The sequence below is a fragment of the Abramis brama genome (assembly GCF_963993115.1).
Source record: "Abramis brama genome assembly, chromosome: 15".
Taxonomy (NCBI): domain Eukaryota; kingdom Metazoa; phylum Chordata; class Actinopteri; order Cypriniformes; family Leuciscidae; genus Abramis; species Abramis brama.
This window is the reverse complement of record NC_139977.1, coordinates 23797471-23824236: the sequence shown is the minus strand read 5'-3', so window position 1 is coordinate 23824236 and position 26766 is coordinate 23797471. Positions and strand designations below refer to the sequence as shown.

Here is a 26766-nt window from a genome sequence, read left to right as displayed (position 1 = left end):
AGTGCTGTGACGTATTTCCCAGTGAAAAGGAATATTGAACAGAGGGCAGGGTTTTACTCTAGCGCTCCTCCTCTCCATCTCTCGCTCATAGCAGACTAACGATTTGAGGGGAGTGGTTAAGCGTTTCCCAACCCAAGTCCTCAAACCTACGTCATCAGAGAAGGAACACCATTCCAGACCGGAAGTAACTTTTCAGACTTTGATTAAAGATTACGACGGCAAACAATTTTTTTCTGTGTTTTAACTTGCACGGATTAATTGTTCACCACAAGACTAGTAATATGCGCTAACAAAGTAAATAGGGTCAATTTTGATTTCAGTTGGACTTTAACACTTTCATTAATGCCAAGTATGTACATCCAAGTTCACTCGACGTCATAGTCATATACATCCTCACACTATCAGTGAATCAGCACGAAATAGACTCATAACAAAGAATTAATAAATAAAAGATAACATGAAACACATACAATAACACTACATATACTCTGTACTTCAATTATCTCAGCATCACCAGCGTGCATGCTAATCGCGGCACATTTATGCTAACGATGTGCTCAGAACCAATCATTAACACTAAATACAGAGTTTACAGACATAACACTCACATATACATCGTAAAACAATTAATATAGTGAACAGTCTTTCTTATAACTCGATTAGACCAATGATGGTGTGCATTTTGTACATTTCATACCTATAAAGGATGATATTAAATGACAAAAGCGATTGATGCTTCTTAACTGTTGCTTTACCATGAATGAAGCATATAGCGAGAACATCCTCTAGGTACATTGTGTGCATGTATAACCAATCACACACATCCATCTTCAGCTACAATAATATATCGTGTTAATATAAAACAATGGGCCCTATCTTGCACCTAGCGCAATTGACTTTGTACACCGACGCATGTATCATTCCTATTCTGCGCCCACGCACAGCGGACTTTGTTTTCCCTCCACAGACGCACGTCGGTAAATTAGGAAATGAACTTGCTCGGGGTCGGTTCAGCGCAAAGAGGAGGCGTGTTCCGGTGCAAACATTCCCTGGTGCTATTTTGCAGGTTTAGAAAACAATTCCGCCACTAACCAGGAAAAACCTAGTCTAAAGTCAGTGGTGCGTTACGCATGTTATTCATATGCTATTTTAAGGGCTTGGCCATAATCAATGTAGCGTGTGCACAACGCGCATGCACTTTGCTTATCTCATCTACACACAGACGCAGCAGTTCTCATTTTTAGAAAACCTTACATTATTACAAGGAAAGATATCAACACACGAGGGAAATCATTGTTGTGTCCATGAAGATGTGAAAAAATAATCTAGCTTACAAATTTACCCAATTTTTTATACGCCTGTTTAACCGAAGCTAATTTGGGTGGGTTTCTCCCATCCCCATACAATGTCACTTCTCTGTGTTTTACGGCCCTGACGAGAACGTCGGTCTCCTCGGCTGTGAACCGCTCCTGGCATGCGCCTGACAAATCCGCCGTTATAATAGCAATCCGCCATGGAACAAGCGCGCCTGCCCTTAAAGGGAATGTGAGATGTCGCTCTGATTGGTTTATTTCACGTTACGCCCAAACCACACCTATGAATAATGAAGCTACTTCAGACCAACCCATTTTAGATTTGCGTCGGGCACAAGAGTCATTTATCCCGCCGGTATAATAGGAACAGAGCCCGAGATCCGCCAACAAAGTTACTTGCGTTTCGCGTTTGATACTTGCATTTCAGATCATTAAAATAGGGCCCAATAACTCTTATTATAGAACCTAAAATATTTGTAACAAGCATTTTGATGAAAACGATAATGATAATAATCATATAGATACAATCCCTTAAAGCAGAAAAACATGAAAATCACAGAAATACATAAGGAAACTGTGATAGTATAAAGGGATAAGAAACTGTGATAATTAATGAGAATTACTCAGCATACCACAAGTAAATCCAGAAAGTTTACTGTCAATCCAACTAGAAGCAATGCAACGAAACGAAAATGCCTCCCCCTGTCCTGGAACCAATCTACAATTTTCATGAAGAGGCTGTAGAGGTTGAGTTACCTTTTTTTTTTTGCCAACCTTTTCTTGAAATTCACAAACCAGCATGAGGCCGTTCCTGACAGCCTATTTGAAGCAAACATCGCCCCCACATCAGCTCAGCCAATTAAAGTGAAGAAACATTGTCAGATAAGACACAAGCTGTATCAATGTAACAGCAAGCATTTCACAGTGACCTCTGAGTGACCCATCACAGTCTGACAGCGCAATAAAAAGCATGCTCTGCGATAGATGTGTATTCTCTCAGGTGCTCTGCATAGTCACGTTCAGACCTGTCCCCTTGATTGGATCAAAGGTCACAGCTCATCCAAAGATTTCAGTTTGAGGTGACTGCAAGGTCAAGCCCAGCATAGTGTTATTTATTCAGCTCTGATGTTTGGCGGTCTGATTCATTAGGATTTACAAACGTAGCAATGGCGTGACGACGCGCTCTCCTCGCATGGCTGGTCGTGTAAATTGCAATCGTTTGGCAACAGCCACCCCTTCTACGTAAGTCGGTCCAGAGGGGCGGCAGTCGTCAGGGCGTGGGGACGCGGGTTGATTTATGTCACTGTGCGTTTGCAGATTAAAAACACAGCACGCCCCTCGGGAATCTCTGTTTATGTGTAAAGTTCTCGCCCTCTGCACTGGAACACCACGGCAGAAACACGCACGTGGGGCGAGTAAAATTGCTGGACTCTCTCTAAGGCCTAGAAGAATAATGAAGGGAGGAAAATCAATATATCAGCCATCAGATTGTCATGTGTGAGAGATTTCTCTCTCTCTTTCTCATCTTCGTGATGGCCGGAGAGAACTCTTTCATCATATTCTTTTAATTTCACTCTTTTCTCCGTTCCAGTCCAGAGCTCCCAGAATGGCGGTGACTGCATCTGTCCTCTTTTTCGCTCTCTCTCTCTCTCTCTCTCTCCTTCCCTTCCCTCCCTTCTGTGTTTACGGTTGGACCTCAATAGCTAATCCAGTCATGTTGCTTCTTTGACTCCATAAAGCTTATCCGCTCTAATTAAAAAAACATCACAGACCTTTCAGCAAATAAAGTAGCCTACATCAGGGAAGGCATAGACTCCTAAAAAATGATATGTATATACCGGTACATAGATTTAAAAAAATTCAAGATTCCTTAATAAATGAATAGCATATATATGAACTACAATAGTTTTGTAACATTGTATATAAACAATAAACAAATATATTCATACAGCGCATGGATGACAGAGAACTATCCTCAAACACATGAAACTTTTATAACAATCTCTAAAGCAACTTACTAAACTTACTAAACTAGCTAATACGTCATAACATTTATTCAATACATAAAATGTATTAAAAATCTATAAAAGACAAAAACAAAAAGTGTAACAAATAAACACTGCTGTTAATTAAGGGTTTTTATACTCATTTAATAAGTAAACTGACCAGTAAGAATTATGTCTTTGTTTTCAACATAATGTGCCTGCAAAAGGGAGAAAAAAATTGCTTGTGGTTGAAATGCAACTGGTGAAAAGTGTGACTTTCTAATTAAAGGGGTCATAGAATGAGAATTCAAATGTTCCTTGATCCTTTGACAGTTAAGAGTTTGTTATACTATAAAAAATACCCTGTAAGTTTCAAAACTCAAAACTTTCTTGTTATTCCAAAAACTGCTTTTATTGAAACCAAGGCCAGCAATCGACAGGATCTAAAAAGTGGAGACTTGTGACGTCACAATTCAGCTTTGGCCCCGCCCACTGGAGCGTTAGTGAACAGTGACATGAGAACGAGAAAAGATCGAGACAGGATCAATACCATTACCTTCCAAACGATCCTAATGCTAGGATAGTGGGTTTTTTTCCCCAACAATGTGAATGTCTCAGCAGTGCATTATTTGTTTGTATTCGTTGTATTTCACTGTGGATTACTTGGTAAATTGCAAAGGCTTTGCAAACAGACTTTTACGATATGGATCTGCCAGCAACACCACAAACATGTAAGTAGTCATGTTTATTCTAATGCCTGATCTGTGATCAGTGATTTCTGTGTAATTATTCAAGTTCAGACAGATTATCTCAAAATATCGTGTCAAAGAACGCTCCCTTAAAACAGAGCGTTCAAATCAGAGGCTAAAATCAGGCTTGGAAAAATGCCTTTTATTTATAAATTATGAACATTTTTGATGTTAAAATCATACTAACATTATAAGGGCACCACAGGAAACATTATAAAATAATAAAATAATCCAGTCTATGACCCCTTTAAGCTAAAATATTTGAAGGACCTCAAAACAAGCGAAAAACTGAAAGACATCAAGGCCATATATAAATCGAGGAGATAAGGTGGAACAGGGCTTTTCATTAATTTATAAATGTGTTTTGTTGTTCATAGTCTGTAGAAGGAACAGTGTGATTTGTTCCTTTTGTTTACCAGACTAGAGTTAGTGAATGGAAAGATTATACTGTGGGGTTAATTACCAAGACTATTATAAGATATTAGAGGGAGATCATCCGTGTACAGAAGCGAAATTATCAGCAAAATAAAATATGCTAATAAAACCTACTACAATCATTTATTGGTTTATTGAGTATCAATATTAATTTACATATCTGTCTAGCTGTGAAATTCCCTCACAGACTATCATGATGTGCATTTAACCCTGTGTTCCCAGTTCAAAAGCACAACAAAGAGCCTGCATTTTACCTCCAAACACCCTCTCACGAGGATCCGTATTACTTGTTATCTAAACTCTTTCATTTTCTTTCTAATTATTTCTCTATCTGAGACCCAATCTAAAGCTTTTCCTCTATCAATGCCTCCATCTCCTTTATAAGAGTCTGTTGGGGGGAAATTCTCTCTCATTCTGTACGGGTGTGTGTGTGTGTGTGTGTGTTTTGTATTCAAATCAAAGGCTGTTTCTGGGTCTGCTTTGGGCCTCTGGGGGGGAAGCATTGGGTTGGTGGGAGATGGAGAGATGAGAGAACAGATGAACATTGAGGGACAGATTCAAATGGGTGTGATAAGCCTCCGGCCAGGGAACAGGGAAATGAATTTGCTTAATTAGCACATTTGTTCCAATTAAAGCCCTGTGAACACGGATGGCCACAGCGCCACGTCCACCGACTAAGACCCTCAAAGGACAACACATAACTTCTGATGTCATGCTAACTGATCCTCTTTCTAATCATCCTGTGGAAAAGACCACCATTACATTGGTTATACACTTGCGGGAGTTTCCAAGGACACGACAGCTTTGAGAGTCCATTGGGAATTGGGATTGTCTGGGAATCTGGATAATATAATCTAAGACCTTATTCTAAAGATGGAGGTTAATAGTAGGAGAACTTCATAGAAACAGAAACAAATCTGCTTGAGCTGAATAGCATTCAACTGAAATGTTATGATAGCGGTTTAATTAGCTCAGTTAAATGTATCCTATATATGGGTGATTCTTCATCATCTATAGGCACTTTCAGAAAATAAACTCTCTTAAAGCACATTTTTCCTCCCTCTCTCATTAGTTTAATTTGTCTAACAATGTCTAACAGAAAAATATCTTTTTTTCCCCCTGAAAGTCATGAATATTCTCACAGTGTCAATTCCAGCACATCTCTAATAATGTATTGTGTTTAATAGCATTCTGTGGTGGAAAAAACAGTGAAGGAAATTCTTTGTCTTGCTAGGTCTAACTGCATAGATACTATGATATCTATCCTACACACACACAAATAATAATTTTATATTTTTTTAAACTCAAATAAATTTAAATTATATTCTTACACTTTTTACCTAATTCCCCACAATTATAGATTGACTGGAAATCACTCACAATTCAAATATGTGATGTTTACCTTGATTGTTTTTCACAGATCACAGATTCATATTTCATCTCATGCTCTTCACTTACATTGTTGTATACTTGATATTCAAGCACACTAAATTAAAAAGAAACAAACAAACAATAAAACAAACAAACAAAACATTGAGAATCATTTTCAAACAATAAATATTAAAATGGTTTACGATTATTACACTTCTAGTTTAGACGGTCATAATTTTAAGTAATAATATTTTTATTATGGAATATTTTATATATATTTTAAAGAGATATATATTTCACCCCAAAACGAAAATTCGGTCATCATTTACTTATCCTCATGTCGTTCGAAGACTGTAAATTTCGTTCTGTTAACTTTACTTGAAAAAATCTTGCAAACTTAATTTTAATAGACCATAATTTAACATGAAATGTAGATTAGTTAGTGATTTAGTGAGAAGTTAGGTAATCTTTCAAAAGCAACATATATATTACTTCTCTTCCTTTGAAACCACAAATAGCCTAACTGTGATTTCTGCATCACTGCATCAAGAGGAAGAGAATAAGTGATATAAATGAAGTTCCAAGAGCCCAACCAAAGGGAACACTAATCACCATAATGAAGACCGTTTTGCCATTAGGACATCAACATCAATTTATAAAGGCAACTTATGTGATGTTCTCTTAAAATGTCTAGTGTCGTTGACAATTCAACATTCAAGATGACTTAGAAAATGAGTGAATGCAACTAAGGAGAATGACAACTGCAGAAGTGGAGGAAATGAGTGAAAAGTCTTGAATTGCCCCAACTCAAAAACTTTTGCTTGACAAAATGGTACTCAAACCAATCAAGTAGCCTACTCTTAACTTGGGTTTTCTGAGCAACAAAGGCATTATATATGAATTATACACATTTCTAGATTTTTACAAGTAACATTAAGTAAAGTGAACTTAAAAGGGCTATTCAGAAACCTATGACTTTATTTCTTCTGTAAAACACAAAAGAAAATATTTGAAAAATGTCTATTTTGCAATGAAAGTAAAAGATGTTTAGTGTTGTTTTGGACCCTATTACAACCATTTTATGGTCAAAAATATTCTTTTAAATATTTTTTGAGAGTTTATGATAGATTTTTTTTGGTTGAACTTTTTTAATAACATGGTACATGGTACAGTCTGTAAAAAAAAACTTAAAATTAATTGCACTCTCTGAAGCATGGAGATTTCGCAACACAACTTCTAAAGAGTAGCTAATACATCAGAACACTCATATACATGTTTAAAGCAATTCATTTTGGACAGTTTGTTTTATTTTTGTTGGCTAAAATTGTCATTAAAAAAATATTGGCTAAACTTTTTAAAAGTCATTATAGTCCAAGTAAAATGGACCAAAATAAATTAACATGATGATACTGACTACATTTCTGTCAAGACAACAAAAAAAAGTGTAAAAATAAAACTGCAGTTAATCATATTGTTATGTTGACACGTTCTAGAGGCCAACAACATGAACAAACTTTCCGGGTGGCTACGTCCGAAAACAGACTCATTCTCAACACTGAATACGGCACGTCCCTTACAGGTCAATCCAATTAGCCCTGAAACGGGTACAACACCTTATAACATCGTCATTCTGGGCAAAAATCACCCTCTAGATTTACATTCATTTAGACGGAAAGTGAAAGTGACAAGAAGGCAATTACAAAAGGAGGTCTCGTCTGGGTTTGTTCCATCCTACTCAATTAAGTTCCAGTTTCATTAATGTCCCTTTGCATCAATTGCTTCAATCAAGTCTGCAGCCCCTTATGGACGATATGGTGACTTTCACCGAATCACATTAAAGAAATGAACTTTCCAAATCCAACTGCGCTATTTCGGATGCGAGCGTAGAACGGGCCGGACGCGTCCTTCTTCCTCATCTTGCTCTTGACAGCGCGGGCCGTGCTGCGTTTATTGCTGAATAATTACATTTTAAGCACTTTAAATGACTTTGCTTCATCAGACTGAATGATTAATTGCGTCGCTGGATGAGGATTGTGAAGTTAATATGAGCTTAATGATCGGTCTGGTCTCTCAAAGTTATTGAGAGCCTTTTTTTCTCCCATCTTAGCTGTGAGTAATCTGTATGAACTTTACTTTGACAGTTAATATCGCACTTTCATTTCCTTGTTGGTGTAATTGTTTTAATTATGTTACGTTCATTATTCATCAGGGATGATCTTAAAGCTCCAGGGAAATGATAATTCCTAAACAGGTTTCCATTCAAGCGGTAAAACAAACAAAGGACAAGGATGACATATGCCAGAATAAACAATGACAAAATTGTTATGAGCCTGTGACCTTTCGCAAATGTCTATAGAAAAAAGAAGAAAAAAAAAGAAAAAACTAATACAAGCGATTTAATCAAGTTTTCACATTTCACTGCCAGAATCAAGAGCAAAATAATTAACCCGTGAGAAGCGCAGAGGTGGCGTGTCAGCCATGACCTGCCAACGCTCTCCGAGCCCTTGATCAATTTCCAGTCTCAGCCAGACTTGTGTCCCGTCCAAAGATGGTATCAGCCAGCCGACAGGGGAGCCATCTTGGCTCATATGTCTACCGGTGGTAGAGTTCTTCGGCTCGACCTTTAGACTTTGAGCAGCAATGATTACAGAGGGAGCGTTCAGCTGCCAACCTGTAATCTCCAGCGACAAACCCTTCTGGCATAGAGACCTCTGGACCCGGATTTTGGCTCCGTCTCAAACATCGCCTAAGCCTGACTATCCTTTTCAGCAGCAGCGCCATGTTGGCTCTAGTTTCTATTGATTAGCTGTAGCGATGGTGCACAGCTGCTTCCCTCCAGATCACAGACAGCAGCCATTTTGGATAGGTTTCCAACATGACAGATGGCACGAGTTGATATGTTTTTTTTTAAAGCTGATGTTGAAATGCGCTCATGGTGGCCTAGTTTAAGTATTGCTTCTGCTGAAACTACTACAAAGAATACAGAACGACGTAAAAAACAAAACAAAAAAACCCCAAAAAACAAGGAATCTGTCAGCAGCCTCAGAGAGGCAGACGCAGCGGTATCACTTAACATCTCATCTCAAGCACATGGATATTCTCCTTAGCTTGTCACAAAACTCTGTAGGAGGTTCGATATTATATACTTGAAGTCACTGAGATTAACCTGAGAGTGGTCTCTCAGAACATTTCTTTGATGCTCACAGATAGATAGATAGATAGATAGATAGATAGATAGATAGATAGATAGATAGATAGATATACAGATAGAGCAGTTCAGAGGGTAGAATTCGGCCTGCATTATTCAAAGTCTGTGTTCTTCTCCATACTGGCATTCATGCATATAAAAGAAAAGGCCTTGCGAGTGACCCAGCAAGTGAAAGACGAGGGCCCTATAACACAAATTGTCCATTTGAGGTAAATCTTTTATCTCTTGCTGAAACTGAACAGCATGGGGACAGTTTTTGCTTTGAAAAGCACACATTCTTCAGGACACATTCTTCAGAAGGAAAAAACACAGAAAGAAAGGAGAAAGTTCTTAAAACAGACACAAAACATCTTCTAAGTTAATGCAATGAGAAGGTGTTTTCTAACCCCCCACCCTCCCTCTGAAAAATCAACAAACACATGTAAATGCATAGTAGAGCCTGTGCTGAGCATGCAAATGCACTTTTGAATATGTCATCGTTCCAGAACCCTGACTACGATAATGATAATGCACACATCATACTCTCTCATAATTACAACCCCACTCATCCCTAATATGTGGGAAAGCATACTTATCAAATGCCTATAAGGCATGAAAACACAAACAGAGCACTGAATATCAACATTGACTGACTGATTTGTGTTTTTAAAATTTGTTCCATAGAATAAACTATCACACATCCAGACAGGTAGGGGGCGCTGTGACCCACTCACCTCAGCTGCAGGCACTCCCTCAGGTGGACGGCAGTGTAGAACAATCATGCCATTGATCGGCACCTCCATCCCCTGTGGCTCCTGTTCGAAATTCTTCCTCAGGTCTATAAATGGAAACGAAAAAGAAAGTTGCTTTCAGTTAAAATAGCTCAAATATGGATTTTAGTCTGGGACTAGGCTTAAACCTTGTCTGTGAAACCGGGGGTAAAATGACTAAAACTAAAACTGAAATAAAAATACATTAAAGCTTAATAGAATTATTAAAGGTGTCATGACATACAAAAGTAACATATAAAAGGTATTTGAACCATTAAAATATCCTGCAAGTTTCATAGCTTAAAACGTGCTCCTATTTTATATATATATATATATATATATATATATATATATATATATATATATATATACACACACACACACACACATATATATATATATATATATATATATATATATATGAAGAGTTCAGATGCAAAAGCCTCTAAGTGCCATCTGAAATTTTCTTCTAGAATGATAATTTTTATCACGCTCGTATATTTACGTTCAATAATTTCACTTAAATGGCAATGCCAATGACCTATTAATTGTCATTTAAGTGAAATTACTTAACTTAAATATACAAGCTTTATAAAAATTATAATTCTAGAAGAAAATTTCAGATGGCACTTAGAGGCTTTTGCATCTGAACTCTTCATATATATATATATATATATATATATATATATATAGAACAAAATGATTATTTTCAACCATATATATATATATATATATATATATATATATATGTATTTGTGTGTGTGTGTGTGTGAGTGTGCAAAAACTTTATTAAGATTATAAGTCAACCTCACGGAACATATTAAATTAATCCAGGCTATGACCCCTTTTAAAAATGACAAAATCACATAAAACTTCATATAAAAGCTAATAAACATATGAATAAATACTATAATAGTATATAAATAATACAAAAAATAACACTGGTACTATCTGATTATTTTTAGCAATAGCAGATGACATTCCTGCAATTTCATTTTGTGCTGTAAAAAAAAAAAAAAAAAAAAAAACCTATTTCATTTCAATATCATAAAAAATTTAAGACTTCAAAGTAGGAAGTGATTAAAAATAAACAGACTGTGATTAGACTGACATGCAATGCGGACAGTGGCTTTGCGACTCTTGGAGGTGCCCAGATGACTCCAGGCCACACACAGACACCAGTAGTCCTCTGGTCCATGGAAGTCCTCCACCTGCTGTCTGGATACATTTATCGTCACTTCACGGATCTTCAGCCCTGCACAGAAAAAAAAAAAATCGGCTTTTGTGATTCAAATTTTGTGTAAGCTGTGTAAATCAGTAATCAGTGTTGCTACTACTTAACTGCATTTTGCAGCAAGTCAACTATTTCCCAAACCTTGGAGCATTTCCAGTAATGAGCTACTCTTCCCAAAGAGCAGCAGTGTAACCTGTTAAAATGTTTAATCTTGTTTGCACAGAGAACTGAATAATGAAAAACTTTTCCTTAACGCTTCTCTCTCGCATGATTCACTGATTCAAGGCTCTGTGCACAAGTCCATGCAAGGCATTTTACATATTTTTTAGTAACAGAGTATACAGGAAAAAACAATGGAATTTTAGGTATTTTCTTTGTGTGTCTCTGTGTGTGTGTGTGTGTGTGTGTGTTGGAAGTTCTCATACTATGGAAGTCAATGGGATCCATCAACTGTTTGGTAACCCATATTCTTCAAAATGTATTCTTTTGTGTTCAACAAAAGAAAGAAATTCATACAGGTTTGGAATTACTTGAGGGTGAGTAAATTATGAGAGAATTTTCATTTTTGGTTGAACTATCCCCAATGTTTTTTTGGTCCCATACACACTACTCTGATTGAAAGAAATGAATGATATCATCAGATGGTATTACATTTAAAAAGACATGACCTCCTAAATGTAACTGTAATAGAACTTTAAAGCTTACAACATGAAAAGTTTCAAACTAGCTTTAAATGGAGTTTAACAAATAGCAGACACTAAAATTAAAAGCCAGTTAAGCCATATTCCCTGAGAGGGTTGGTGCTCCAAATAAACAGCTTTGCTTGTACCGCAACACTCTTTTCCTTCTAATTCCAATATTGCATAAGACCAACAGGGCTTCATTTGTGTAGAATTCTGTAGGATATTTATCACACAACCTTAATGAACTTACCAAGCCCTTGTGATTCTGCAAGAACCACTACCAGGTAGGAATCGATTAAAGACCTTATAGATGGTATGAGTCAGAAAGCAGGATTACAGGGAAATATTAAAGAATAATGCACGTCTTCCTATAGAGAATTTGAGGGAGTTCTTAAAAGCATTCCTCAGGCTCCTCTCCAACCTGGCTGCTTTCTTCCAAAAATGCTCTATATAATATATTATTCCTGTCATAAGCCTAATTTTAGTACTGTTGTCGAGCCGACCAAACATTAAATTATGCAGGCGGCGTTTGAGGTGGTGGATTACACTCCTCTCACAGCCAAAACCTAGAAAGCTTTGCAAAATGCAACCAAAATATATGAGCCAGTGCAATGTTTCCCCTAACGGTGAGCGTCGAGTCAAGACACACAGCGCAAAAGAGAGACCCGAAATGGAAGAGCGAGTTAATGGTTACAAAAGTGAAAACATTTTTTAATGAAACTGTACTCTGAATTAGAGAGACAATTATATTAAGAGTGAGCGGAGGGAGAATTACAAGTATGAAACTCTGACGCAGACGGCGGCTTTAATGCGAGTGTCTTTGTGGGTCTCTGTGGGTGTATTTGCTCTGCTGAGAGAAAATGAGACTTGTGTTTAATGATATTAAGGTAAGCAATGGAAAATCAATTCGAAATTGCTCAGTCCGAGAACCACGCTTGGCTGTGAGATATGAGGGAGAGAGAGACAGAGAGGATTTGAAATGAAAAGGGTATTGCTAAATAAAGGGAGACTGAGTCAGGTCAGGACTCTAAGCATCTATAATCCTTTAAATCTGAATCATTATCTTTCAAACAGGCCTGTAGGGAACAGAACACAACTGACAGAACAGAAATGGAGCTTCCCGTGCCAAAAGGAGGAAAAAAGACAGTAGTAGCAGCAGCGGAGGCAGACACTCTGAATAAAGCACACCAGCTCCAGAAACCTGCCCAAAACATCCAATACAATCCCCCTACTGACTGTTGCGATAGAGAGCAGTACATTCAAAGGATAATGTGACATTGGCGAATACATAGCCTGCAATACCAAGTCAAGTCTCATGTGGATAATACGAAATGAAATACTTGTACAGCTGTATTCTGGGTTATACAGGCTGTAAATACTGAGAGAAATTAGACCTCTAAATAACCTGGGAAAAATAACAGTTGAGATCAAGAAGGTCTATAACACCAGGATAAAGATGTCCGTCAGCTTTCCCACTTGTCTCGATGGCAGTTGCTCAGCAATGCTTAGTCATCTTTGCTTATGGTCTCTCAGTTCTGCTCCTAGGTTGTTTTGAGTCAATCATTTGAACTGTATTGTAAATGTTATGTGAATATTTTTAATTCAGAAAGGATGCATTAAAATGATCAAAAGTGACAGTAACAACATTTCTAATGTTACAAATGATTTCAAATAAATTGCATTAAATATTCATTAAAGAGTCATTAAAGATTCATTGAGAGATTTTCAACATTGATAATAATAATAATAATAATATCTAATAAGATAATAAATAGTAATAGCTGTGTCGGCACCGATAGCCTCGTGGGCAGCGTGCCGACATATAGCGTTATTGCGCTTCGGGCGACCCAAATTTGAATCCTGGCTCGTGGACCTTTCCCGAATCAGTCTCCCCTCTCTCTCCACCTCGCTTACTATCCTATCACAATAAAGCCATATCCTTTCTGATACTATCCTATCACCAAAAATATTAGTCTCCTTTTTTCTGTTTCTTCATGTAATCACAGACAGACTCGATGACGGTGAGATCAGATCTCTGTGTGGAGCACCGGGTGCTGTAAGACTCCTTGTGCATACAAAAATCTCACTGGATTATTACAATCAATGGCAAAATGAAATGGAAATGTAAACTGATATTTCCTATTGACACACTATAGCAAAAGATAAAAATAACTGTCTTAAAACCTTGTTGTGAAAATACTAACGTGCCTAAGACTTTTGCACAGTACTGTACACACACACACACACACACACACACATAATATATACATATAGATTATATATAGACTATATATATTATTTATTTTTTTCAAAGCCTGTAAGAAATATTTATGGCTGGTACATTTTCTCAATTCATTGCAATTGGCAAGAAGATATGTACACAGCGCTCAGATACAGTTTCGGTCACATCCAATTCCGTCCCTGGGGATGCAGCCAAGAAACTGGAACCTTCCAGCGTTCATCCACAGATACTCAGAGGAATCGAGATGCCCAAGCCAAGTTTGGAACTAAACAACAAGAAGCCTGAGTGTGAGTGCTCGGACAAAGTGCTACCACCGAGGAAACGGTTTCACAGGAGGCACCGTTGACTTTAAATAAACCATATAAATCATCGTTTCAGTCCCCGGACAGAGACAGAGTGTGTGTATACAGACAAAGAAAAGTAGAAAACAGTAAAGCATGACTAATTATTATGAATGTGAGGCATATGGAGAGCGCTGGAGTTGATGCCAGTGTTGTGTGTGGCCTTACAGGCAACACATAGGCCCTGGCATATGTGATAGTAAACCCATTGTTTCTGATGCATCCATTAGAGTAGAAAGAAGAAAATCTCCAACAAACCAACCAAATGTGACATCCCATCATGGCTGCCAAAGACCTTGAGGCCATGGATTAACTACGAAGCCCAGATACACATCTATAGTGCTTCCAAAACCATGTTGTATTGCTCTCTGGAGTGGCTCTAATACACACTTGGCTTCTTCAGAGAGTTTGTTATTTTATTTATTTCTTTTTTGTATTGTACATGTAAACACACAAACATCTTGTATTCCTGAACTTGCGCCAAGCTCTGTGCCAACAATGAACTGCTGAAATGTCTGAGCATCCATCAGGAACAGAGCTCTTTCGCATCCTGTGCTGGTTCTAAGCGGAACTCTGCTTCTTGTGATTACATGCATCGCTGGGAATGTCTTATTTGATTTGTTCATGCAATATTAAAAACATTATGTTTGACAAGCAGTCAGGCTTATGCAATGTCAATGCTCCAGTGCTGTGTCAATGTTCAATGCTTTCTGGAAATGAAGAAGTTTCTTTTTCAGCTCAACTTGGCTCACCAGCCCAACAGCATCAACAGCCCACCACTGATTTATATGTAAACTAGTGTGGAAAATGTAAAGCCTTTTTATTTTCATTTCAAAACTGAAAACATTTTTATATCAGAAAATGTAAAAAAAAAAAAAAAAAAAAAAAAGTTTTCTATTATTCTAAAAAATATATATTTTCATGTCACCTAATTCCAGTTATTACACTCAAATGTCTTTCTCTCAGTCAAGTGCTTTGCAAATCTATTCAGTTCAAACATAAAAAAGGCTGGTTCAAAAAATTATTCATATGCCAAATTTACACTGCTATTGCACTGTGTTTGACCTTGAAAACACTGAAGCTTTTTCCATCAAGTCAATTTCCTCTTTTTTTCCCTTTTCTTCATCCTCTAATTCCTGGTCCCAAAGCATTCAAGTATTCCTCCTCTGCTTTCCAAGCAGGCTCTCGTCTTCATCCTACTTTTTTTTCATTGTACATTTCACGCCAGATTCAGAGTTGGAGCCTCCGAGAGAGTCAGTGGCAGCTTTGCTGGTCTTTGCTCGCCTATGGTCCTCATCCCTCCTTTCCTTTCTTTTCCTGTTCCAGCATTTGGAGATAGAGCAGTGTTTGTGTCAGTGCCGAGATCTGGCTTGTGGCTTGTTGCTGAGTGGCAGTGGAGAGGTCTGGGAGAGATTTGGAGAACCGAATCTGCTTCTCACAACAGTAACAATGTTTCAGTGTCTGGATCAGCACGTCCAGAGATGCCTCATCCAAAGTGTCCTCTCTCTCCTAGGGCTTGGCAGAAACCAACAGATCTGATCCCTCTCCTACTGCTGGCAGCCGTCGGGCTGCAGCTGTGTGTATGTGTGTGTGTGTGGATATTGTCCGTCTGTTGGCTTTGAGCTCAATCTCAAGCCATCTGAGATCTGTGCTGTTCCTGTGAACCTTCTGATCCAGTAGACACACAGTGTGTATGTGAGTCTGAGTATATATATATATATATATATATATATATATATATATATATATATATATATATATATATATATATGGACACTTCAAGGATTAACAACTGCAGATTACCATGTAGATGAATGATGCTAGTCACTGACACATGCGGGAAGTGCTTCAAATTGCATTACAGACGTATTTGTGCGACGTGACACTGAAAACGTGCTCAAATCCCTTTTAGACGTCTTGACTGACACTGCAACTGCTAATCCTGAATCAAAGCCCTTTGTTAACATGTCTGTGAGGAGTCTAAACAGTTACTGTTTATAATCCTGGATTGCAGCTACAGCTCATTTTTCTGTTGTTCACTCGCTCACGTATAGTGCATTCAGCCCTGAGGATTCGTAAGGGTATGCATTTTTTCTTTTCCCTTCCTCAATCTCTTTTGATCTCCCTCTCTTCTCTTTTTCTCCATCGTCTTTGTCCTTCTCTGATCTCAATGCATCTGGTCTTGTGTCTGTCTTTCTCTGTTGGCGGTAGATGATATGGCGCAGTGGGCTAGCTGTGATCTTAATGCAGAATGCTTGGACGTCAATCCCTCTTGCAGTCGCCGAACAGCAGGTGAGGACCATCTCACCCTCCATCTCTTGCTGTGCCCTTTTTTCCCTCCCTCTGTAGTTGCCTTCCAAGTGTCTTCTCTTATCTATCTCCTGTTTACCCATCAGCCCACTGGATGTTCACCATACAGTGACCTTTTAAATAGACAGTTCACCCACAAAATGAAAATTTTTGTCATCATTTACTCACCCAGATGCTGATCCAAGCCTGTTTGACTTTCTTTTTTTTAGGTGGAACACAAAAGCAGATATTTCTTAGACTGTTTATGCTAGGCATGCTGCGGTAGTAGGTGTTACTGGTGTTACGTCGTGTTTGGATGTACACCAATTACATTACTTGCCCACCATGGCACTGCCGACATAGAAATAAAAAACATTTAGTTCTGTTGGACAACAGACGCTACAATGATAAACTGAAAACGTCTGCTCTGATCTATGTACAGCACAAGCTGCAGAGTTGCAGCAGAGAGTTAGATTTCACTTATGAGATGAGAGTGAGGAGATGGCTGACAAGACGATGGTGGGGTATTAGAGCGAAACAGATCCTGAGCATCATTGACAAATATCTTATCTTGTAAAATGTGTGGTCAGTACCGCGGCTCCCTATACACAGAGTTTGTGCAAGCGTGAATTCGAAAGCAATTTCAATATCCCCAAATTAATAGTGTCTCCCTGATACCCACAAATTATATACAACCCCCCACCCTGGTGTTATCGATAATACTGGTGTTGTCGCAAGTTTATTTACTGGCATTATACCGAATTCTGTGATCCACCGAATTATGTGACTGTACACATAATGTAAGGACAGTAGGGTTAGGATTGGGATTAGATCAATACAGCGCCTACTAGGGTCACATAACTCTGTGGATCGCATAATTCGGCACAACACCGGTGTTTAAATTTCCTCACAATGACATCCCAAGCTTATGCTGATCTTTTTGATACTGTCAAGCTCTGAAAAGACAAAAACATTTTTTTTAAATGGTCTTTACATATAGTGCACAGGTTGTACTGTATGGACTATTTTATGGTGTGTTTGCATACTTTTTATGACCTTGACAAGACCTTAATCACAATATGCTTTGTGAACATTCTTCATAATTTCTTATTTTTTGTGATCCACTGATACAGGATCGGAAGCAACATGAGGATGAGTAAATGAAGTCTCATTTTTGGGTGAACTACCCCTTTAACTCTTCCTCCTAGTCTTTTCATCCACTTCTTGCATCCTCTCATCCTCTTCCCCTTAAATCTCAGTAATGTCACCCTTTTTCCCTTCATTTCTCCCTCACCCTCCATCTTTCTCCGCCCATCGCTTCGTTCCACTCCTTAAATCTCTCCTTTGGCAGATCTCTATCGTTATCGCGCTCCTAATAAATCTCTCCTCTCTCTTTTCTTTTTTCCTCTCAGTCTGTCTATCTTTCTTTCTCAGTGGTAGTAGGATCAGAAGCTTTAGCCGTGTGATCTGTATTGATCAGTGAGCAGTGGGGTTATGCTGCTCTGGTTGACTGTTGTTCTGCTCTGCCCTGCCCTCCTGCTCTCTTTCAGCCCATTTCCATCACCATGACAACAGGTTGAGTGTTGGCCGGTGAGGCACTTCCTGCGGTGGCCAAAAGAAAATATTTCATTCAGTTTTTTGAATATCTATACACACATGATTTCAGTTGTGAAAAGGATAAAACTGGTTCATTAAAATAACAGACTTAAAAAGAAAAGATTCAGTTCTTAAGCTCAACTTTCAGCAGTTTGGTGATCACATAGATAATTGTATGTTGAACTCAGGAACCTCTGTAACAGGATCAATGAATCAGTAAGCTGAATAATCCAACTTCCAATTCTAGAATGAATTAGCCCAGTTTGAGAATTGATCAGTCTGATTCATTAAAAAATTGTTTAGTCTGATTTGTGAACTAAGTCAACTGATTTATTGAAACGAACCCACTCAGAAGAATGATTCATTCATTGAATCAGCTCTTAAGCTCACTCACTTACAGGAGAAAAGTTGTGTTGTAAATAATCATTGAATTTGGAACTGCTGTAACTGGATCAATGAATCAGAAAGCGGAACAATTCAACCTCCAATTGACCGTTCGCAAAGACCCGCCCCCCTTAGTTACTGTCGCTATGTCCGACAAGCTACGCCGTTCTCATGCCACACCATGTTCTCATGCAGTGAAAAATACATCGCGGAGTAGAGAGGAGACTGACAACACGCTGACAGACAGGACAGAGCAGGTTACTTTTCGGTTATGTTTGATATTAAACATATTAAACAAAGTCTCACCTTTCAAATTTGGTCATTTTTAAAAAGAAATTTTAACAATAAATACCGTTTTGTTGCTCTTTAATGTGCAGTGACAGATCGCTGTAGAGCATCAGTTAAAGTTGCTCGTGAACCGATCATCTCTTCCTTCTAGTTAATTTATAGCCTCAAATAAACATGAACAAACACAAAAAGGAATGTTGTTTTAACCACAGAAAGGCGTCAGTACACTCCGTTTTTCAAGTTCAAATCCTCCTATGTTAATCTACTAACTCTCCTGACTGCTTTGTCGGACAAAATGGCGGATGGCGAAGTATGATTGGTCAGATCACCTGTCAATCAAGCTCCCTGCGAAGGGTCAATTGCAGAATGAATTAGTCTAATTTGAGAATCAATCATTAAAAAATTCAGTCTGATTTGAGATCAAAATCAACTGGTTTGTTAAAAAGAACTGACTCAAAAGAATGGTTCATTCATTGATCTAGCTCTTAAGTTAAACTCACTCGTACAGCAGATAATAGCAGTTGTGTGGGAAATAATTTTAACTCAAGAATCAATGAATTAGTAAGTACACAAATCAACAGAATCAGTCTGATACATGAATAAATTGTGAACCAAATTAACGTGTTCATTGATTCGCTTCTCACTTTCAAATCACTGGTAACTGTTCTTGTGCCATCAACTCAATGGAAGGGATGTTGTCAGGGAATAAAGATGTAATTTCTGTCTGTTACTCAAAAAAATCTATCAAATAACTTCAAAAGACCTGGAATACAGCAGCCAAGTAAATAATGGCAGAACAATACATTTAACATTACAGTCATTTGCAGCCAAGAGGATTATCGCCCCAGGCAACACGAGCAACTGAAACCTCAGCAGCTCACGGAGCACTATCAAATACATTTTCATGAATCTCCAGCATAAAAGCCACCACAGTCCTCATAATTATTAAAGAAACCAGCACATTTTTTCAGGCACAGGTGCACAATGCACACTCTCAGTGAACACACCATGACTGAATTATGAATCATTGACCGCATAGTGAACTGCCAACACCTGAAGTGTGTCTGCAAGGTCGCACACCTGACGATCATCAGTCTTCACCCTAAAAAAAAACAACACTCATTTTCTTAGCTCACGCACAATGCTAACAATGCTAATATATATATATACAGAGAGAGAGAGAGAGAGAGAGAGAGAGAGAGAGAGAGAGAGAGAGAGAGAGAGAGAGAGAGAGAGAGAGAGTGAGAGAGAGAGGCTTTTCAACTTTTCAAAAAACTATGAGCAATTAAATCAAGACCTTTAAAGTCACCATGAATTAAAAATGGACAAAGCCTTTTTTTTTCTTTTTTTTAAAAATCTAATATTGCAGTATTTATTATAAATGATTTATTTGTGCACATCTATTTTAAATCACGTGCCCTAGTAATCTTTATTAAAATTAACTTCCCCTCTAACTTGCAACAACATCTCTTCTCTGTTATGTTCACTGGTAATTTTGTCTTATTCGAGAAACCATTTTACTTGGATATACGTCACAATAGGGAATAAAAGTCTAACGCTGCAATCATGCAGATTTTAAAGTAGTTGTTCACCCCAAAAAATTAATTCTGTCATTATTTACTCACCCTCAATCCATCCCAAACTTCCTTTTGTGTTCCACAGAAGATATAGAGGTTTGTAACGACATGAGGGTGAGTAAATTATGACAATTTTAATTTCTGGGTGAACTATTTCTTCAACATTTCTACATTAAATTACAATTGTAGTAACAGGTTTTAAAGCTTGTGTTTATGATCAAAGAGAGTTGCATTAGTATCAAACAGAGCTGTGAATGATGTTGGAACTTGGGAGGTGATCACACTGTCCTGCATCTGCGTGATTCTGTTAGTATGCCAGAGAATCTCAGTGGTGTCCAGTCCTGTTAGCCAGCTCTGCTGTGTCTGTGTGTTTGGCCACAGGAAGGAAATAGAGCTGGCTCATTCTGAAACAGACCTGCAAGCTGGCCGCTCTTCCTGATGGCGTTGACATGAGGCGGTAAAGCCGGAGCCTTCCTTTTACATCTATATTAATGCCTGTGATTCTTTGTTCTTGAATCAGAACCAAACACAAATGCATGAAATTACACAAACAAACCCTGGGTGATATTTACTGTAACGTGAACGACACTGTTTTATGGTCCAGCACTTGTGCAACTGATTCACATAAACCCTTTTTATTAACATTAGGCAGGTGAAATGGGTTTATTTATGTCCATATGTATGTCTCCGAGACACATTGACCGCATCAACCTCGTCCTGTCCCGCACTGTGGTTTTACAGTCTTTACCAGTCTTCACAAAGGTGCATCACTTCAAAAGTACTGACAGATTTACCAACCATCCATCCGTGAGCGATTCCATTCAGCCTAGCAGGACAAATAATCCGAGCAGGCACGCAGGCAGTCCAAGGACACCGCTGCTCCTGCTCTCCGAGTTTGATTTATCGGCTTTGCCGGTGGAGAGATGCAATCGGAGCGTATCTGTACTGGACCGAGGGAGCCTGGTCTTAATCAACGGAGCCTCACAGATGTACAGAGATGATTAGGCAGTCCAACAACCTGCCGAGACTCAATAGCCAATGCCGGGCACGGATAGAAGATCTCTGTAAGTGTGCTAAGAGGAAGCTGAGATAGCAAGCTGGGCACATGCAACATCACATTTGAGGTGGATGTTTATTTTAGCAGATGATCCGAGATCAGCCTGGGGGGTTTCAGCATGTGAGCTGATGTTATATTTACAAGCAGTAGGTTCCTCCTACTTTACAATGGGGTGGTGTGGCCTAGTGGTTAAAGATGTGGAATAATAACGAAAATGCTGTAGGTCTGAACCCCACAAGGGCCAATCCAAGCACTATTGTGTTAAGTGCTCAAAGCACTTAACCCCATGTAACATCCATTATATATAATTTTGTAAACCATTATTGTAAAGCATTATATACAGCACTTTTAGAAAAAGACCAGTATCCCTTCTACCATTTGCTAAAACACTTGAGTGAGTCGTGTTCAACCAAGTCTCTACTGGTTGGACAACAACCTGTCTGGTTTCAAAAGCAGCCACTCAACCAAGACTGCCTTGCTCTCAGTAATTGAAGCTCTGAGATTGGCAAGAGCAGCTTCCAAATCATCACTACTCATTTTGCTAGATCTGTCTGCTGATTTTGACACGGTTAACCACCAGATCCTCCTCTCAACCCTCATGACAATGGGCATCGCACTCCAGTGATTCAAGTCTTACCTGGGTTTCAGGGTGTCTTGAACGGGTGAGGTGTCTGAGTCGCAACATCTAGCTACTGGGGTGCCTCAAGGCTCAGTGCCTGGACCACTTCTCTTATCCATCTACATGACATTACTAGGATCTGTCATTCAAAAACATGACTTTTCCTATCACTGCTATGCTGATGACACACAACTGTACCTCTCATTTTAGCCAGATGATCTGACAGAAGCTACTCGCATTTCTGACTGCCTGACAGACATTTCGGACTGGATGACGGAGAACCACCTTCAACTCAACCTTGCAAAGACAGAACTGCTTGTGATCTCTGCCAACCCAATGCTTCATCACAACTTCTCCATTCAGCTAGGTGTGTCATACATAATTATTTACAAGACAGCCAGGAACCCCTGAGATGTGATTAATGATCAGTTAAACTTCACAGACATCCTGCAGATTTGCCTTGTACAACATTAGGAAGATCAGCCCCTTCCTATTGGAGCATGCAACACAACTCCTTGTCCAAGCTCTTGAACTATCCAGACTAGACTACTGTAATGCTCTCTTGGCATGCCTTCCAGCATGTACTGTCAAACCTCTGCAACGGATAAAGAATGCTGCAGCAAGAGTGGTCTTTAACCAGCCGAAGAGAGAGCATGTCACACCTCTCCATCAATTTGCACTAGTTGCCAATAGCCACTCGCATCAAATTCAAGGCACTAATGTTCTCCTACTGCCTACAGAACAACCACTGGGTCTGCTCCCCCATATTTAAACTCACTAATTCAGACGTATGTGCCCTCCAGAAGCTTGCAAGCTTTTTCGTTAACACATGACCCGTTAATACTAACATATATATATATATATATATATATATATACACACACACATGTATATATATATATATATATATATATATATATATATATATATATATATATATACACACACACCTTGCAACATGTACTGTGCTAGACTAACTGTGACTAGTCACAACACTTGCATATTGTTGCCCTATTGTTGATTTGATTGCTTCTGTTGTTCTCATTTGTTCTCCTCATTTGTAAGTCGCTTTGGATAAAAGCATCTGCTAAATGATTAAATGTAAATTTAAATGTACTGACAACTTTCACTGTTTGCACAATGATTGATATGATGATTGCATACTATGTAAAATATTCACACTGACACTTTCCATCGGAAGTGAATGACTTCCAGTCTATTGTCTAACATAAGCAGCAAATAGTCAGCTTTTGTCCTCACTAACAGTCTATTTTAAAGCTTTCAATACAGGTAGCATTCAAAATCTGTAAATATTTCCAGCCACTAACAGTTGTCTCTTTTATCAATTACAGATAAAGATGAAAGAAATAAGTACAAAAGATAAAAACATGCCTGAAATGAGCCAGGCTGCTTTTCAAACGTTTTTGAATATAAAGCAGCAATTCACAGCTGGGTCAAGTACTGATCTGACAGGGGGGATGAAAGTAATATTTCACTGTGTTGCATCACTGGATCAGTCCTTTCAGCTGTCAAAATCTGCACCAGCAAACACTAAATGCAACAATCAGTCTCTTTCAAGCTCTTACAGATAGCACACTATGTTTGATGGGCAGTGAACTGAAAGATGAAATGGCGGGAGAAGTTGAGCCAAGTGTCTGCTGCTGTAGGATTTGAAATTCTAGATACCACTCTCCCATCAGGCACTGCTGGATGTTTGTATTTGAAAGACAGAAACAGATAGAATGTGCACTAAAGAGAAGAACAGAGTGTGTGTATTTACCGGTTCCTAGATCGGTGTGCTCCAAGGAAGTGTGCTGGTTCTGATGGACCCACTCCCCATTGCATTTAAAGAAGATCTGGAGGGCGGGCCGTGCACGGCAACGTAGTTTGATGGGGTTGCTCTTGACGATGTACGCATCATCAGGCTCCTGCAGGAAGTGAGGCAGCGTTCCCGACATCGCTGAGAGACCATCACGTGACCCTGCAACAAACATTCAGGAAACAGGCGTCAGCTTTAAGAGAAAAGTCAGTTTCATTCAACATGAAGTAAGAACGTCTAACCGAGCAAATCCACTCGGATGACAGCTACCTATCTGCGAGTTCCTATAATCAGACACATCAGCCAGGGCTCCCTGAAAGCAAGCTTACTCACCCCATAACTGGCCTGTCAATCACTTTGAAAAGCACTCTCAGGTTGGATGACGTTTTCAAACGAGCACCACATGAGCCGGTGACAACGGGAGATAAAGTGAAAACTGCCCTAAAGCCGCTGAAGGTGGATTTCAGCACCAGGGACAGCAGCCAGCAGATACTCGACAGCATAAGCATTTTTCAGAACCATGGATAGCTCCTCTTGGCTCCGTAGCTTCACATTATATGCAGATATTTGCTCTGTTCCAAAACCTAGTGAGCTGCTAATGGAGGCAACATTTTCAGGCACCATATACACGCTTGCCAACGCAAATGCTTCTCCAAAAGGTGGGTAACTTAATTACTCTGGCTCCTAAAATACCTCATTTTTGACTGTCCTAAAGCAGCACTACGTTTCCAGGAATCCCACATTCACTGTAATGATCATGACAAAATTGTTGATTATAAATAAAGTAATATTTCAATATTAAGGGAATATTGCATTTAACTGCACTACTTTTACATTCTTTTTTTCTATGTAAACATATGCTAGACAGATTCATAAACATTATTCATGCTTTTAGCAAATTCTAGGACGATAATTGTAGGTGAATATATGTCTATCACAGTTGTCTATGTGACAGTTGAGTCGGCTTCTGTGAGCATTTGTGGTCACAGCAAGAGCTGGACTAGGCTGATCTTGTGAAATTCTGCGTAAAGCTCTCACTTCATTAAACCTTTATACAATGATTGTGCTCAAAACCAAAATTGTTCCATTCTATACAAGAAAACCATACAATTCTGCAAAAAACAAAACAAAAAAAACCTAAATCTATGTCTGAAGTGTTGTGCCATAGTTAGCACCAGTGTTGAGGAATGTTACTTTTAAAGTAATGCATTACAATATTGTATTACTCCCTTAAAAAGTCAACAATTGCATTACATTACTTTTGTGTTACTTTTTCTAACCTGGACTGAGCTTGCTTGTTTGTTTTTAATAACAAAAAAAGTTATATTTTTGGCAAGAAAGTCTTATTTCAGCAATAAAAACAAATTGTACATTACAGCATACAACTGAAACAGAGAAAAATGAAAATAGTGCAAAGCAACCTGACAAAGAAATATAAAACTGATGACAAAGAATGAAAACATTTATAAATATGAGAAAGAACAATAAAAAAATGTGTGCTGGAGAAAGGCAGACACATACTGTGCTTTCCTTATCTTTCTCTGCTCTCTCTCCCCTAAAATTTCTTGTAACCCTCCACTGTATCTGTCAAATAAAGGGTCAAAAGCCAAAAAATCAAATACAAGCACTGTAAATATATAATAAAATGGCTATTAAAAACTGGAAAACTGTTCTGACATGCCCCATGAAATCGACCACGTACGGGTGTGAAATTCCATTTCACACAGGGATATTTGGAGAAAGATTTAGGGTCTAAAAGTGTCTCGTGGATAAAAGAGCCACACAAGAGTGACAGGAGCTGAAATATCCACAGTGATTCAAAGCACACAGTGATTTAAAGCACTCCTCTCCCTCGCTCTTCACGTTTCTCTCATGCTCACTCCATTTCTCTTTCTGTCACTGCATGTGTGTATACGCGCACACACACACACACACACACACACACACACACACACACACACACACACACACACACACACGACTCTCCCTCACTAATAAAACTGTCACAGACGTAATTGGATGGGATATTTTGGAAACGATTTCCCCTGACTGAAATAAGCATAATAGAGATTTCTGTTGACTTGTAATCCTTCCCTGGGAAACTTTGTGTGTGTGTGAGGGTGTGTGTCTGTGTGTGTGTGTGCACAGGTGTGTAATCCTCTGGCAAACATACCTGATTCATCCTGATTAGAATGAATAGAGAAATGCCTGCGTGTGCTGCTCACACTGAGAAAATCACAGCCCTCGCACCTGCCCCTCCTTCTCTTACCGTCTCTCTCACACCAGAGGACAATTTTATCACTCAAGTGTTTCTTTCATAGCTCAGTAGACTTAAAGTCAACATGTACTTTTCTAATATGCATTCCTGGTCTTACTGTGAACATTTCATCCACACATGTTATTACCTTAACAATTGTGCCATTGTAATCTTTCAGCAACATGAACTTTTACTACCATAACTTTTCTTTTAGGCTGACATAACCAAGGACACAAGGATAGGGGAAATAATGTTAACCAAAAGACAAATAACTATTTAACCCTTTCTAAAATCATGTCATAATAGATCTAACATTTGGGCTCAGTAAGATTTTATTTTTATTTTTTATTTTGACAGAAATTAATACTCCTATTCAGCAAGGATGCATTACATTTTTCAAAAGTGACAGTGAAGACGTTTACATTGTTACAAAAGACTTCTGTTTCAAATAAATGCTGTTTTTTTTTTTTTTTAAGATAATAATAATCATAATTTCCACAAAAATATTTCAAATCATTTCTGTTGCTTTTAAATACATTTTATCAAAATTCACACAAAAATATAAAAAAT

General features: G+C 38.4%; 1 protein-coding gene and 1 long non-coding RNA gene across 7 annotated transcripts in view; one reads left to right on the top strand and one right to left on the bottom strand.

Moving 5' to 3' along the window:
• Positions 1-26766, bottom strand: part of unc5da (unc-5 netrin receptor Da) — a 235298-nt gene that overhangs the window by 46180 nt on the left and 162352 nt on the right. For all 6 annotated transcript variants that reach the window (XM_084137700.1, XM_084137696.1, XM_084137701.1 and 3 more), the window contains exons 2-4: positions 23901-24101; positions 10922-11065; positions 9775-9878 (exon numbers count right to left, since the gene is read on the bottom strand). In XM_084137700.1, coding sequence (XP_083993826.1) covers positions 9775-9878; positions 10922-11065; positions 23901-24101 — 449 coding nt within the window. The remainder of the gene's footprint in view (positions 1-9774; positions 9879-10921; positions 11066-23900; positions 24102-26766) is intronic.
• LOC311097821 overlaps positions 24489-26766 on the top strand; it is a 70767-nt gene continuing 68489 nt past the window's right edge. Inside the window, exon 1 of the long non-coding RNA XR_014609331.1 lies at positions 24489-24598. This is a non-coding gene — a long non-coding RNA (uncharacterized lncRNA). The remainder of the gene's footprint in view (positions 24599-26766) is intronic.